Source organism: Prinia subflava, chromosome 3, assembly GCF_021018805.1.
Source record: "Prinia subflava isolate CZ2003 ecotype Zambia chromosome 3, Cam_Psub_1.2, whole genome shotgun sequence".
Taxonomy (NCBI): domain Eukaryota; kingdom Metazoa; phylum Chordata; class Aves; order Passeriformes; family Cisticolidae; genus Prinia; species Prinia subflava.
The window spans coordinates 43,577,587-43,592,227 of NC_086249.1; the positions used below are offsets into that span (position 1 = coordinate 43,577,587).

The 14,641-nt window shown below is 44.3% G+C and overlaps 1 protein-coding gene across 3 annotated transcripts in view; it reads right to left on the minus strand.

The window, feature by feature from the left end:
• Positions 1–14,641, minus strand: part of WDFY2 (WD repeat and FYVE domain containing 2) — a 60,766-nt gene that overhangs the window by 1,146 nt on the left and 44,979 nt on the right. For 2 of the 3 annotated variants that reach the window (XM_063392033.1, XM_063392035.1), the window contains 8 exons: positions 10,260–10,334; positions 9,104–9,254; positions 7,569–7,681; positions 6,549–6,675; positions 4,534–4,639; positions 1,799–1,900; positions 1,032–1,162; positions 604–712 (listed from right to left, as the gene is read on the minus strand). In XM_063392033.1, the coding sequence (XP_063248103.1) occupies positions 604–712; positions 1,032–1,162; positions 1,799–1,900; positions 4,534–4,639; positions 6,549–6,675; positions 7,569–7,681; positions 9,104–9,254; positions 10,260–10,334 (914 nt within the window). The remainder of the gene's footprint in view (positions 1–603; positions 713–1,031; positions 1,163–1,798; positions 1,901–4,533; positions 4,640–6,548; positions 6,676–7,568; positions 7,682–9,103; positions 9,255–10,259; positions 10,335–14,641) is intronic. The other variant, XM_063392034.1, reaches the window with a different exon arrangement.

Below are 14,641 nucleotides of genomic sequence, written 5' to 3' on the forward strand. Positions count from 1 at the left end.
TGAAAGACAATAAAATACAGTAAAAATAGAATCTTTAAATAATTTACACCTTTTTTTCTTTAATTAATAGAGGCTACATGGTTAGAGGTGGATGCAACAAGTCTGAAGAAGTTTGATTTAATTTTCCAGCACTTATGTCAGAGTGGTGGAGGTTGATGAAATGACATTCTGTATGTCACCAGCTTTCACCTGTATGAGCCAGGTTCACAGCTGGCTTTAAAAGAAACCAAAAAACCTCCCACTACATTACTAACTTCAATGATCAGAACAGTTATAACACATTGTGAGGGTTTTGTTTTTTTAAATTTCTCAAGCTGTTATAACTTAGTCATTATTTTAGCTATTTCTTTAGCTACACTGAGATTTGGCATGTTAAACAGTTGTCCTTCCTCAAGGGAAAGCTACAGTGAGCACTTGTCCCAGCCCCTTCAGGCAATAAGTTCCTAGACCAAGACCTTCTTGGTCCTTATTGGGCAGAAATCCTAATCTCAATCCCAAGTGAGAAGTCTCTGGGTCAAAGAAGGCAGGTATAACATCCTGCAGCCACATGGGAGAGGGAAGGGAAATGAAGAACAGGAGCTGGAGTGCATTCCTTGCTCCTACCTTAATAACCTTGTCTGTCCCCGAGGTCAGCAGCCATCCCCTGGTGGCATCGAAGTGTACGTGAACAATGTTGTGCTTACTGTCATGGAAAGTCGCTGTAGGCGCCCGCCTGAAGAAAGAAATCCAAAAATCAAGAACTGTAACTGCAGTATTTCCCCCCAAAATGTTCTCTGTTGAGGAAAAAAGTATTTGACTGCTGCTGTAAGCAACCACTCTGTAAAGTGCACTTTGACACTCTCTGGCATGAAACAAATAGGGGTGGAGGGCTCTTTATCCCTCCTGGCTTGATCTCCTCCTTATCCTGCTGAGAAAGCCCAGGGACCACCACGCCAGGCTGCTCCCTCCTGGAGCCTTGCACCCACCCAGCCCTTCCAAATGCAGGAGCTTTCCCCCACTGCAGTGCAAGCCAGCTGAGTGTCCACACTTACTCCTCATCCGTGATGGACTCGTGGCAGCTGTCGCAGACCCTCACTTCGAACTCGAAGCCCATCAGCGGGATGGAGGAGCGCTTGGAGCTGCATTTCCCACACACGGCTTTCCCACACTTCCGGCAGTGATGCTGTGGGAGACAACACGCACAGACATCTCAGGCCACAAACCCAGACCACTGGCTCTGCCATCCCACTCCAGCAAGACACAACACAGCTCAGCTCTGCCCCAGACACCTCATTTCTCAAATTCCATGAGCACATGCAGTACTTCTCCACCCCTTTAGTAAAAGCCTGCAATCTGCAGCCCTCTGCTGCTAGGCAGGAAAACACAGCAGCATATTTCAGGCAGACCAGTAAGCTTTTCCCAATACAGCCTGAGCAGTTACAGATGTTTATCCAATCTCATTGAAAACAGCTTTGGTTCCAGCACAATCTCCAAAAATCAGCTGTAAATTTCTTTCTGTAACTTATTTGACTAACAATGAGCAAAGTCCCACAAGGCTCAAGTCATGGAAGGCCCCACATCTACTCAGCCCAAGACCTATTACATGCATTTGCTATTGGGATTAATAGGAAAAACACCAACATGTTCCTTTCAAGCACAAAATCAAGCCACAGAGGGGAACACACTGTCCCACCCTGAGCACTCAGTGGAAGAACAAGTGCAAATTCTCAAAGCTTTAGGGGTAAAATGGTTACCAGAATCTATTATGAGAGAACAGCCTAATGGCACCATGTTAACACACCAAAGGGCACATACAAACCTGCCTGAGGCCTATTTTCTTACTGTCCCACATCTGCTTGAAGTTCCAGAAGAAAGGCTGGTCACACTTTTGACAGGAGTCACTATCCAGCCACTCTGGGGTCTGCAACACACACACACACAAACATTAAGTGGAAGTGAGTAATAAGCAGAAAAATTTCCAATGGAGCCTAGAGGCAGGACAAAAAAGATGTGTTGTGGTGTGGCAATATGGCCAGCTAAGCTTGATTTAATATCTCCATTTTTACAAGATGCCATTTTGACTGTTGTTGATGATGACAAGATGATATTTGTTCCTTAGGATGTCTTTTTTCACATAGCTTTGAGCTTTGAAGGACATGGGAGGAACAGTTCTCACCCAGATCATGAAGAAGAGTTTGATGATAAGACCACAGAAACAACCCAATTCTGGAATTAAACATAAAATTATTTTGTTCTGTCCTGTCTGGACAGCATTTATCATCTGCTATTCCCTCTTGTGGGAGATGGGGTCAATTAGTACTTCCAATAGGCAAGCAACTCATCTGAAGAGAAAGGGAAGTTATGGGAAATGCTGATGTGGTTGAAGTTTTTCATACTCTTTCCTTCTTTAACACCCTAAGAGGAGTTCCTGCTGTCAGAGGTGCCTGTGCTACAAATCACATAGGGATGAGAAAGATGTGATTCACCTGAACAAGCCTAAGACCCAAACCTAAGCTCTCTTCCCTCATCAACCCATGAGGTTAAATGAACACTAAATATTGTCCAATACTTTGCAAGGAAGTGCTATCAGCAAACTGTGGTTGTCTTGTCAGAGCCACTGGTTTCTCACATGCTGCAAATTAAAATGGCAAGAAACACAGCTGAGATTAGGAACTAAAAACAATAGAAAAGCCAGGCAAAGGTAAGTTAAGGGCAGATGGAGACCGTCAGCTCCCAGGATAGCTTTGACCCCCAGCAATAAAGCAATCACATTCTTCTGCCAGTTGTTCTGAAGGCAGTTCATTCTGCTGGAAAAAATCCTTGTCTTTCTTTTTAATGCCTACAGATTTACATCTCTGTGTATAACTTTCCATCTCTTGGGCATGTGAACACTATAGATGAAAACTTTTTGCTTGTGACAAGTAACCACTTTGTTGTCAAACAGAAAGACAGCTTATAGCACCTTTCAAATGTATTTTTACAGCTTTTTAAAAATTGAGTTGAAAATAAAGAATCAAGGGCTAAAATGTCTTAAGTGATTCCAACGCAATCTCATTGATGTGGGAAAGTTTGATAGCAACAAAATGAGTACTGAGCATGTATTACATGGAGAAAATCCTTAAATAAGGGCAAAGATACAAAAGCCAAAATCCAAAAGAAAGTGATCTAGGACCCAGAACCAAGGATTGATATTAACATCTCAAAGATTTGTGTTTTGGGGGTGGTTTAGCACCAAGAACACCCTGTTGCGCTGCTGATAACAAGAACAAGCCCACATAGCTATAGTCTGGGAAAGCTGTGCACCATTAACACCTGCTGCTTGGCCTTTATTTAGCTAATAATATTTCTCCCCTATTTTTTAAACCAGCCTTCTCACAGCATTCCTGCCTATTTGGTGATAAGTCAATCTCAACCCTTACTGTAGCTTTTGAAGGCAGCAAATAAATTAAGGTTTTCATTTCTGGATGTTCGAGTTGCAGCAAAAAGGAAACATCTGTTGGGAAGGAGGAAACTGCTCTGCTTTCATTTCAGTTTAGGAGCTGATGACATACTTGGCCTCTGGATTAGCAATTAAAGAGAGTCAACTGGAATGCTAAAAAGGGAGCTCAGTTTCTGTCTATGCCTACTTCAGTAGTTTTTCAAAATCAAGTTTTCCACTTAGCATTTCTCCTTCCTCCCTTCCTCAAGGGAGACACAGTCAATCTATGCAGGCCACAACTCTTGAGAACCTGCAGAGCTGGTGAAAGCCCATGCTGCCAAAAGCCTTCCTCTGACCTGCAGGAAGAGGGCAAGGGGTTGGTTGTGACTCATGGCACCCGGATTTGCCAAGCTCCTGAGCAGGGCTGGTGCCTGACTCAGCCAGCACAGAGCTCACTCCCTGCTCTCTGAGTCAGGACTCAGAAATTGCCAAGTGGGGGCTGCTGCCACAGTGCCAAAGACCTGGGGAGTGTTTTTGCACCCGCTCACATTTGTTGGCCATGAAGCACAAAAGCAATTAGAAATGTGTGGGTGAAATATTACTGTCTGGATCAGCAAAGCCATAATTTACCCCACTTCTATGTGGTTACACCAGAGGGAAGCAAGACCAAGTAGTAGGTGAGATTAAAGCCTTAGTTAAATGACTTCTTATCAAGGAAAGAAAAAAAGCTGAGTTGTGTTTTTCTGGAGATGACCAAAAGCCTTCTTGTTTTACTTTTTAAAAACCAGAATGAATCAATCAGTCCATCCTTTTACATCTGAACTGGTATTTCTCATGATGTGCTAAAAAACACAGCAGAGCATCTCAATACACTCCTTACAGAATATCTTTCAGAGCAGTAATCTAATGAGCAAGAGCCATTTAGCAGCCTATTTAATACAAATTTTCTGCCAGGCAATTTCCCCTGTACCATATTATCAAAGGCACGGCATAATTGCTGTATAACAACTGGAGGACATCCAGAAACGTTTTTAAAGTTTGGAATGATCTTGTTTTAGTTGAAAGCTGCACATTTTAGAAAGGCCCCTTTTTCCCAGGACTGCCTCAGACCAAACTGACAAGAACTAAGCATCTACCTCCTGCCTCTCAACATCCATGTTCCAGACGACGATTCCCCCGTCTGCACCACAGGAGATGAGCTGCCGAGTGTGGTGAGCATAGGACAGAGACTGAACTTTATCACTGAAAAAGAAACAAGACAGTTAGCAATCAACCACCTATGGCTACTGCACAAGTGAGCACAGAATATCAATAAAGCAGTACAAACCATTTGTTTGCCCATATGTTTCCCTCCACCACTCATTGCATCCACCAGATGCAAATCAGTCTTTGCTGCCAGACTGGGACCAGAATGAGAGCGTTGCTCATCTGGGCAGCATCCACAAAAGCAAAGACACGTTCTGATAACTGCTTTTGCTGCTCATGGGATAGAAGGTCCCAGCTGCACTGGGAAGCCTCAACAGGGTTGCAGCTTCTGAAGGCACATCTGGATGCATAAACAAAGCCCTGGTAAGATACCTCCTTGTCAGAATGTCAGTAACAACTTTGTTTTGTAAATCTCTGCAACATCTAGAAATGAATCACTGAGAAACTACGGAAGATTTTCTTTTGACACTAGCAAGCATAAGGAGTTTCAGAAATAATGTAGGAATCACTAAATTGTTCCTAAGCCTTCTTACAGTAAGGTGGAAAATTTAGGTGCTTTTTTTTCTTATTTTAATGAAAAAACAACATGGGAAGAACAATTCAGCTCAAAACCCCAAAGCTGGGCTCAGTCCTTCATATAAAAAAGAAATTCAGGCCTCATCTTAGGCTATTTACAGCCTGGGAAACAAAGACTGTATAACACTGTTATGGAAAAAAACAAGGTTGTGAAGACACAGGAACTGAACATACTGTGACTGGAAATCATCCACAACATTTGGTTTCCTTTGCTACCACCACTGGTCTTGTCTGCCAAAAGGACTTGCATGCTAACACATTTATTTTGTGCCTATGGTTGAAACTGAAGAGGGGAATGCATTCACAGCAGAGTTTGGGACAACACTGTCACCCTCCACAGTGCCTGCCTGCTGACACCAGAGGCACCGTCGGCATTCGTAGGACGCTGTGTTGTACAGTTCCAGCTGACAGCCATCACACAGATTAAGGTCCAGAGGCTAACTTCATATTAGAACTAATTTCCACAGCAATAAATCAAGCAGTGATGCATTAGCAAGCACCACTGGTAGGGTATGAGGGTGATATGGGAATTGCAGCTAGAGCTCCGCAGTGCTCTGAAATCCCAGAGGCATCACAATCACTCACCAGAGTGCAGCATCACTCAGAAGAAATGCATGAATATGTATGAAACTGTTAGCTCAAAACCACCACAGCATTTTGTCTCTCCAGACCTGAGCCTGACATGTAAGTCCCAAATATATGCAGTCCCAATACTCTGAAACCAATTTTTTGCATTGCCAGTGTTAAAAGGTCAGGAGTCATGGCCACTAGAGCCATTCTGATGTGTAATCAATGCCCAGCACGGGCTTACCTGTCTTCAAAGACATCTATGGCTATAGATGTGTTTGTACTTGTCATTTGTACTTTGTACAAATGTACTTGCAAAGATGATGCCTCTTTGCACTGAGGAGATGTGAAGGCTGCTACGGTTACAGGTTGAAGCACATCACTTAGAATTCAGGCTGTAGGTGAAAAAGCATGGAGGTAAAAGGGATTAATTGTCCAAGCCCGATGCTCCCTCTAGGGGAAGGAAAGACCTTGACACCTAAAATCCGGGAATTTCCCTGCAGCTGTTCTCATTTGTGGAGTCTTCTCTTTCCAACAAAGGCACAGGCTCTGGCATAACACATTCAGGACTATGGGTGTTGTGCTTTCCTTCACCACCCTCTGCAGACTCTTTAAACAGCCTGTGGGCCCGACACTGAAAAACTTACTACAAGCAAATTATTCCTGTTGTTATACAGACCACAAGGAGTCACACATACAATACTGAGGCTTGTGAAGACGGTAACCTTTGGGCTGTTTGTTTCCAGATGTGGCTTCTGCATTTATTCTCCTATAAAAGCAGGAGGAAGGGCTTTGAACATACTTATGTCCTTGCAGCTCGATAGCTGTTCCTTTTCTTCCTCCAATATCCCACATTATAATGGAATGATCAGAACTGCCTGAGAATAAAACCCGCTGTATTGGGTCCCAGCAGAGAGCAGTGACACCACCTGCAATAGGAGCACACACAACAGTCGTTTTATTGCAGAAAGTGGAAGATTGGAAGGTAGCTAAATATAAAGATACAAAAAAAAAAGAATATGGAGCGATTAAAATGCAGATCTCTTTGGCAAAGGCTATGCAACCATGTACCTTCAGTCTAGAAAAACTACTGAAACCCCATTCTGCTTTTCTGTGGGCACAGGGCTTTGCTGCAGTTTGCAAGGGCGAATCCACAGAGCAGTAACGTGTGGAAGAAGAATGGTCACAGTGGGAGCTACACAACTTTCCATCTCCATAATTTGCAGAAGATTAAAAAACAAGCAAGTGTGGAATATTACGGGCATCCTCTCAGTATCCTAGTAAGAGGATTTAACTACATTGTACTATCTTGAGCTATTAGCATTTAGTTAGAGAGGAGGGATACAAAGAAAAAATGCTGAGGAATGACAGCATTTCTTCTGTTAGATGGTAGGATCATATCCAGGGTTGCTCTTTTCAAAGGGTCATGGGGCATAAGTCCCAGCAGTGAAACAAGCATTTAGTGCCTCCAAGCTGTGCCTATTCCACTTGGGATAAAGCATCTACCAATCAATACAGATCTTGCCTTCAGCAGCATCCTTTCTCCTTCCCAGAACTACCACAACTTGTTCAAGTCTCACTCTGCTTTAATTAGCAACTACTGATTGTGGCATTTTCTGCTCTGCTCAGAGCTCTGATCACTCTTCTTTTTACCAATACAGCTTCCCTGAACTGCAGGGGCAGCTTAAGAGCTATGTCCCATCCATGCTAAGCACTGACACAAGCCATCCTAGTGTACCACAGGACAGTCAAACCATCGTGATGCTGAGCACTGATAAAGATCCCCCTGAGCACCTTTCTGGGTCTCCTCCTGAAGCCTTACCTGTGTGTCCCTTAAATGTGGTAACAAGGCTGCAGGACTCTTGCTCTAGTTTGAGGATGGTCACTTGCCCAGAATGGTCACCAACAAACACATGCCGGGTTTCCACATCAAATCTGAAGGATAGATGCTGAGGAAAACATATTATTTACACAAACTTTGCATTCCTTTCATGACTTGCTAATTCTTTGGACATGAGTATACTGCAATCCTGTGAATAGTGCTCCAGTCTCAAGGAGGTATTCAGAGTGTACTTGTAGGCACCTGTTCATCTTAATAATGCTCCTACCTCTTCATACAAATAGTGCAGTATTCCTGGGTGAGAAAAAACAAGACTATTCCAGCACAAAATTCATGGTTTTGTTATGAAACACCACTGAAGTAGCCCTTCACCATGAACATAAGAGTCGTCTCCTCAGGCTTTGTAACTTAAGTGCTAGAGCTGGATGGTAACCACTCTCTCCCTTCTCAAAATTATACAAAATACAAAGAGTATTGATTTTAAGCACACAGGATACTGCAGAACAAAAAACCCCAAAACTGTTCCTGGTTATGCCAAATATTTTTGCAGTGTTTGTCAGTGATTCTCCCTTCCACTGCTTCCATTGCTCTCCACCATCATAATCAGATGACCCAAATTAAATTGTCCTCCAAAAGTTTTAATCAGTCAAAATTGGCTATTCTCTAGAGAGATTTGGAGAACACAGGGTAAATTCTTGCATCATGCTTTCAAAAATATTTATCAATTAATTAAAAAGTTCAGTCTTTCTGCCATTTAGATTGGCTGAATTACCAGATAATATAAAGCAAGTCCATCTTGAAACAATAATTTTGAGTCAGTATCATATTCATGAGAATGAACTAGCAAAACTCGCATCATCTATACCACATACACTCTGGGGCATTAAAAAGTCTCTTTATGCTAACCCCCCCTTTTCAGCCTAAGAGCTCATACTTTTCCATTTCCCTTTTCATTTGCCATAAAGCTGAATTAATATTTCTTTTATTGTCAGGCAGCTGGGGCAGCTCTATGTGAATAAGCCACCTGAGTGCCATTTCTGGAGTCACTTACTCTTTAGTTAACCCAAATTCCCAATACACAGTGAGCAGTTCCAGAGTGAAGGACAAGTGCTCATTATTTTATATTAAAGTAATTTGATTTTTACCATGCATGCACACAGGCACTCTGACCTGATCACCAACCTATTTTTGCTACCGTTAATTCTCTGAAGAAAGCATGCACTGCATGTTTAAATGAAGGCCCTATCCATATTTATTACAATAGCAGACCACAATAGGTTGCAGATCGCCCATTGTGGTGCTCAAAAACGCTTAGCCCTAAATATGCCACAACGCATTAAGGAGACAAAGCAAGGAGAACTGACAGTTTTTAAAATTGGCTTTAAATAACAGTTTCTCTCACAAAGCACTGAATCCATACAGGGCACAAAATTTGGAGGACAACTAGACAAATAAACTGAGAGGGCTGTTTGAGTGCCAAAGAGCAAAAACAGAACTGAGAGCTCAGCAAAGGATACTGCAGGCCGCAGGCGCCTGCGCTGGTGCGGTACCCCCCCAGGCGCTGGCCACTCTCCGAACAGTGCCACGTGAAGTGTTTGTCTTGTCCGGTGCTCAGCACCCACTCCATCTCCAGGACAAACAGAATCATGATGACCCTGCTTTGATGAGCTGAAAGTTAAGCAGACAGACATATAATCACACTGCAGAGAAGAACATGGGGGCAGACAACCATTGCAAATACCAACTGCACCCAACTCCTCCACTCACACTTCCCTACAGAAGCAGCTGGTGTTTAATAATCCTGTTGACATCAGCTTCCATGGAAGCTTGTAAGGTCCCTGCTCTGCATGTTCAGCGTTTGCATGAGAAAGAGTGGAAGCAAGACTTAATTCCTGCCTACTGCAGTTATTTATCTTCTACAGCAGCACAAGTCTTCTCCCATCATTGTATCACCACTAACAAAGCTGCCACTGTGGAATGGACTTGGGGGGCCATTTAAACCTCCTTTGAGCTAGCTTTTTGACAGCAGTGAAAATGCCTACACTGCTGCTCCTCTTGCTGTGAAGTTTTGGTGGATTTGGGCTATGGTACCCCAGCAGAACGATGAATTACAGAACAGACACAATGCTGCACGTAAGGAAAGTTTCAGCATTAAAAGGTTACTGGAAAAAAATTTAAATACAAGAAGATATCACAGCTGTGGTAGATGAATAAAAAAGCTGAAGGAATATATTTCTACTGCTACCAAAATAAAGCCATTAAAGAGTTTTCATTAAAACAAGGGAACGCATGCTTGGTTTTTTTATGAGTGGCCATTGAGCGTGGTCATGAAGTGCTGATTGAGCTGATATTCTAATAAAACAAGTGGCTGGAAAGACATACAGAACTATTCCCAGCTCAGATTTAATGGTGAATGCCACAATCCTCAATCTACAGCCATAGTGGTTTATTACTGTTCTAAGATGCAGCAACATGTGTTGCACAAAACAGACTGCTTGTATTTGTTTGTGTAAAAGCTGACACAAAAAAAGGCTGAATGTGTTTAGACCAGCCCCAACCCCCATCTGAAAAGCACAGAATCTCCTCAGAACAGTACGGAAAGATTGCTGTCTGCCCTTTACAAATATGCAGCATATATCAGAGTTGTGTTCAAATCCCACAAGGGAGAACTACCTGTAGCAAAGAAGAGGAGGCTCCCAAGAGCCAGCACTGGCCCTGATCCACACTGCTTTTTCAGACTGAGATTCCCTGTGCAAAAAAAGTCAACAGATGTATTGACACAACTTGCCACAATGGTGATTGGCAGCTAAACCAAAGTGTCAGGTGTGAACTGTGCCCAGATGTTTTCACCCTTGCCTATTAGAAGAGCTCAGACTTTGGCTGTCATTTCCACACACTTTTACATTCCAGATAAAAGGATGGAGACCGTGCAGGAGTCACTTGAACTCTTTCAAATAGATGCCATCTCCTCTCTACCACTGCTTTCTCTGGGAAGAAATTCAGTGGCCCCCTGGGTGGCTCGTGCTTTTCTTTACCCATCTCTTGGTCTCTCTGGGAACACCTGCACCAGCCAATGGAGTGCTGCACTCAGAGAGGGACACCACTGCTGCCACAGGCACCTCATGGGTTCACGAACACCTTCCAGGTTGTGTGAACCATCAGTGCCACAGACACACCCATGCATTTCCACGGGATGTGCAAAGCTGGCTGAGATCAGACTCAAGGCCTGAGTCCAGGAATGTTTTCTCAGGATGTGGCAAATGCTACTGCTAGTCCCGGATTCTTATGGTTTGAATTGGTTGTGAGGATAGCTGACACCACCCAACTCTCCTAAATCACCTTCTACCTCCGTAAACTCCTAAAAGACAGGGCTTGTAATTTTTGGTGGAAGTACTACTGAGAGAGCTCTTTCTGGCAAGTAAGGAGTAAACATTAAAAAATGGTACTTGCCAAGAGGTGGATGAGGTGCACATGACAGCTTTGCTCATCCTCCCTCCCCAAAAAGAGCTTTCAATTCAGCACTCTGTTGTCCACCTGCACATATTAGCTGGTGCCACCACACATATGCTGATGGCAGATACATCTGAAACAAGTGAAAGTGCATAGTGTAGGTCATCTAAGTAAACGAACAAAGAGAAGACAAATGCAAATAGAAAGTCACTTGTCGTTAAGAGGGAATTTGACTCATGTGAGGCTTAAAGAAGTAAAATATCAGAAGACTGGAAGCTGATAGAAGAGCAAGGAAGGGCTCTAGGCCCTGGGATTAACACAGGTTCAGCATCTTGAAGCAGCAAACAAAAAGCTGGTCCTTCATCTATTGAAGATTTGATCATCATTTGTATGCAGAAAAAAATATGGAGTGAACAATTCCAAAGCTGCTCATTTGTAACAACAGCAGGATGGAGATGGGGGATGGAGTGTGAATGTGGTCACAGCACAGGAAAACTCTCAACAGGCACCAGGCAAGAGCAGATCTGTGCAAACAGAATGAGAAGAGTGGCATTTGTGGGGAAAGATCCTGCTGTACAGAAGGGAGAGAAGCAGCAGAGAGGACAAGGGCACAGGTCCATGTGGAGCTGGAGGGCGGGAAGGGAGCAGGGTGGCCGCGCTCCTCTATGAGAAAGCAGCAGCGAGCACTTTGCAAAGGGCACGTTGGAGAGAGGATGGAAAGGCTGTGCCCAGAGGAAAAAAAGCTGCAGCCAGGAGGTGCACAGCAAGGTGTCAGCAAAGGAAATGGAGAGTCAGTGCTGTGTATAAGGGCAGAAGTCTGAGAAGCATGGCCAGTACACAGCCACACAGTGCAGGGCAAGAATCTGTTCTGAGGGGTTACAACAGTAAAACATATCAGCAAACACCAAAACAGAGGTAGAAATTGCTAGGAAGAAAAAAAAAAGCTTAGCATGAGCAAGAAAAGCACAAGTGAAGAGGCTGTGCTTAGGGGAAAGCAGAAGTAAGGGCATGACATGAGCTGGCCTGAATGCAGAGGGCTAGGGGGCCACCCTTGAAACAGGCAGGCTGCACAAAGCATGGGGCAGAAGCAGGTCTACAAATCTGGCTAGGCAGAAAAAGCATGTGTCAAATAAATAAATAAATAGATAAATAAATAAAACAAAACACTAAACTAGGAGCTATTATCTCATCCAGAGCAAGCATGGCAAGATGGTCCAGTTGCAAGCAGCAGGGTAGAGAAGACCATAAAGAATGGGGAGCCTGTGACACATAAGGACCAGCCTGTGAGGGGCTGGAGGGGGCTGGAAGCCAAGGCTGATGAGGGGAGGGAAAGGTTTCTTGCATGAATGTGGGAGAAATTGCCCAGGGAGAGAACAGAGGTTCTCTACACCATCAGCTGGTGCTGTGACTGAAGAAGAGGGGAGACGATATGAGAGACAGGCACATAATGAGAAAACTTAATTTCCCAGAGCATCCCAAATGGCACTGATCAAATGCTTGCACTACTCCTCCTTATGCAAGGGAATGAGTCAGTGCCTGCAGGAGGCCAATGCCGCAAGACCCACCCTGGAGTCCTGACTAATCCTGTGTCACATCCCCCATCTCTGCATTCAGATCCCTTTCAAGAAATAGGATTTCTCAACTCCAGACACAGTGCTGCAGCAAAACCTCCAGAGAGCATGTCCTGCCACGTACACCACCAAGGCCAGGTTCCAGAAGCCACAAGACCTGGCTGCACACCCCTACCAATACCAAAGCACAGCCTATCTATGTGCTGTCATTGTCTGTCACCAGAGGATCATTCGACCAACATATTCATGGCCTTTGAAGACACAATACATGTTCATAATCACTACAGCAGCCTCAGCTATTTATAAAAATACCTGATTGTGGGAGGTGATCAATAGCCCACCAGTCACCGGGCAAGAGCACTGCTGACCGTTTATAAAGCTAGCAAACACAAAACCAGCCAGCATGATTCAGCTAAAGCCACCTAGCAGGCTGAACAAAATTATTTACTTCCTGTAAAATACTTTTGAAGAACATAAAGCTCTTACTTGAAAACTTCAAACAAAACTTCTTTAAAGTAAGACTTTTAACAAAAGAACCACTAGAAGGTCACCATACCCAAGAAAACCACCTGTTCCTTTTCAATTTTAATTTTTCCCTTCCCAGGGTTTTACCAAGATGCTTATGTGAAGCCCAAAACTCAGTATGGCCACGTGAGGAAGGTGCACTGCAGGGATAGGATTGTGGAGGGAGTCCTATTGGACCATGTGAGGAATGTCCATCTCTGTTGGATCTTGATATACCTATCCAAGGGACTACAATGCTCTTCCCAGCACATTCTCCCAGACAGCATGTTGAAAATGTGTCTCTTTCCTCCTTGCTGTGTCCCAGCTGGACTTTGGACCCAGTGGGGTCACTGGTAAGCCCAGATCAAGGGTTCTGGTTGGAGCCAAATGTAGCAAGAGGAGCATGAAAGTGCCTAACACAGTGTGGACCAATGGAACTACAGAAGCCTGTGACTGATGGTAGCTCACAGAGCACCTCACTTTTGCAATGTTTCCCCAGCACTCCAGACCTCCAGCACGGGTCCAGGCAAGCCCAGGGACCAGGCAGAGGGGGTGCTACACTCCTTCACCAACACCTGGTGTGAAGAGTGGGGAATCCAGGAGCATGTCTTTTTGGAGGGGGGTGGTGGTGATGCCTTAGGGCTGGGGTTTTCTGTTTTGTCTGATAGCACTGAGTGGTGCTAGGATCTTCACGGGGTGATGGGGGTAGGGCAGTCTTGTTCAAGGACATTGTCTCCAAGCTCCAGGCCCGAGCACAAACAACCTGGAAGAGAAGGGCAAGTCGAGAGGAGGGTGTTCAGTGATTCGGGGTTATTGATTGGACAGTACATTGCTATATGCAAATGAATGGAAACTTGTAAAAGGGGTAAGATCTGGGGACAAGCACCTTTTTTTTGTCTCCATCTTGGAAATAATCGGGCTGGGCCACTTCTGTGGGTCTGGAGACGCAAGGGCATGGGCTTGAATAAACACTCATTTTGTTCCTTTCACTCTGTCTAGCCTCTGTTTCAGCCTCAAGGCATCAGTGGGAGGCACTCTGCTTTGGCAGCCCCAGGTCATTGGTGCCCTGAAAACACTGGAGAATTTCTTTGGATTTTTTTTCTTTTTCCTGCCTTGCACTGTCAGAAAACTGTTCACTGCAACTGTGCGGCATGTGCAGTTAGACACTGGCATAAGTTGTCCAGAGAAGCTGTGGATGCCCCACTTCTGAAAGTGTTCAAGGCCACATTGGATGGGGTTTTGAGAACCTGGTCAAGTGGAAGGTGTCCCTGCCTGTCACTGTGCCGCAGGAAGGTTGGAACTTACTGTTCTTCATGTCCCCTTTCAACCCAAAACATTTTATGATCCTATGAAAAACCTTCCCATGGTGAGACAGGCTAGGAAGAAGGTACCCCTAGTTAGGAGTGTGATCAGCTGCACCATCTCTCCACTGATGTTAGTGGACACTCATTAGAATCCTTTGCTCTCCAATATTCGGGGAATCTGAGCTCTTGGGTTTCCCCCCAGGACAACCCATAGAGGTTTCTCCAT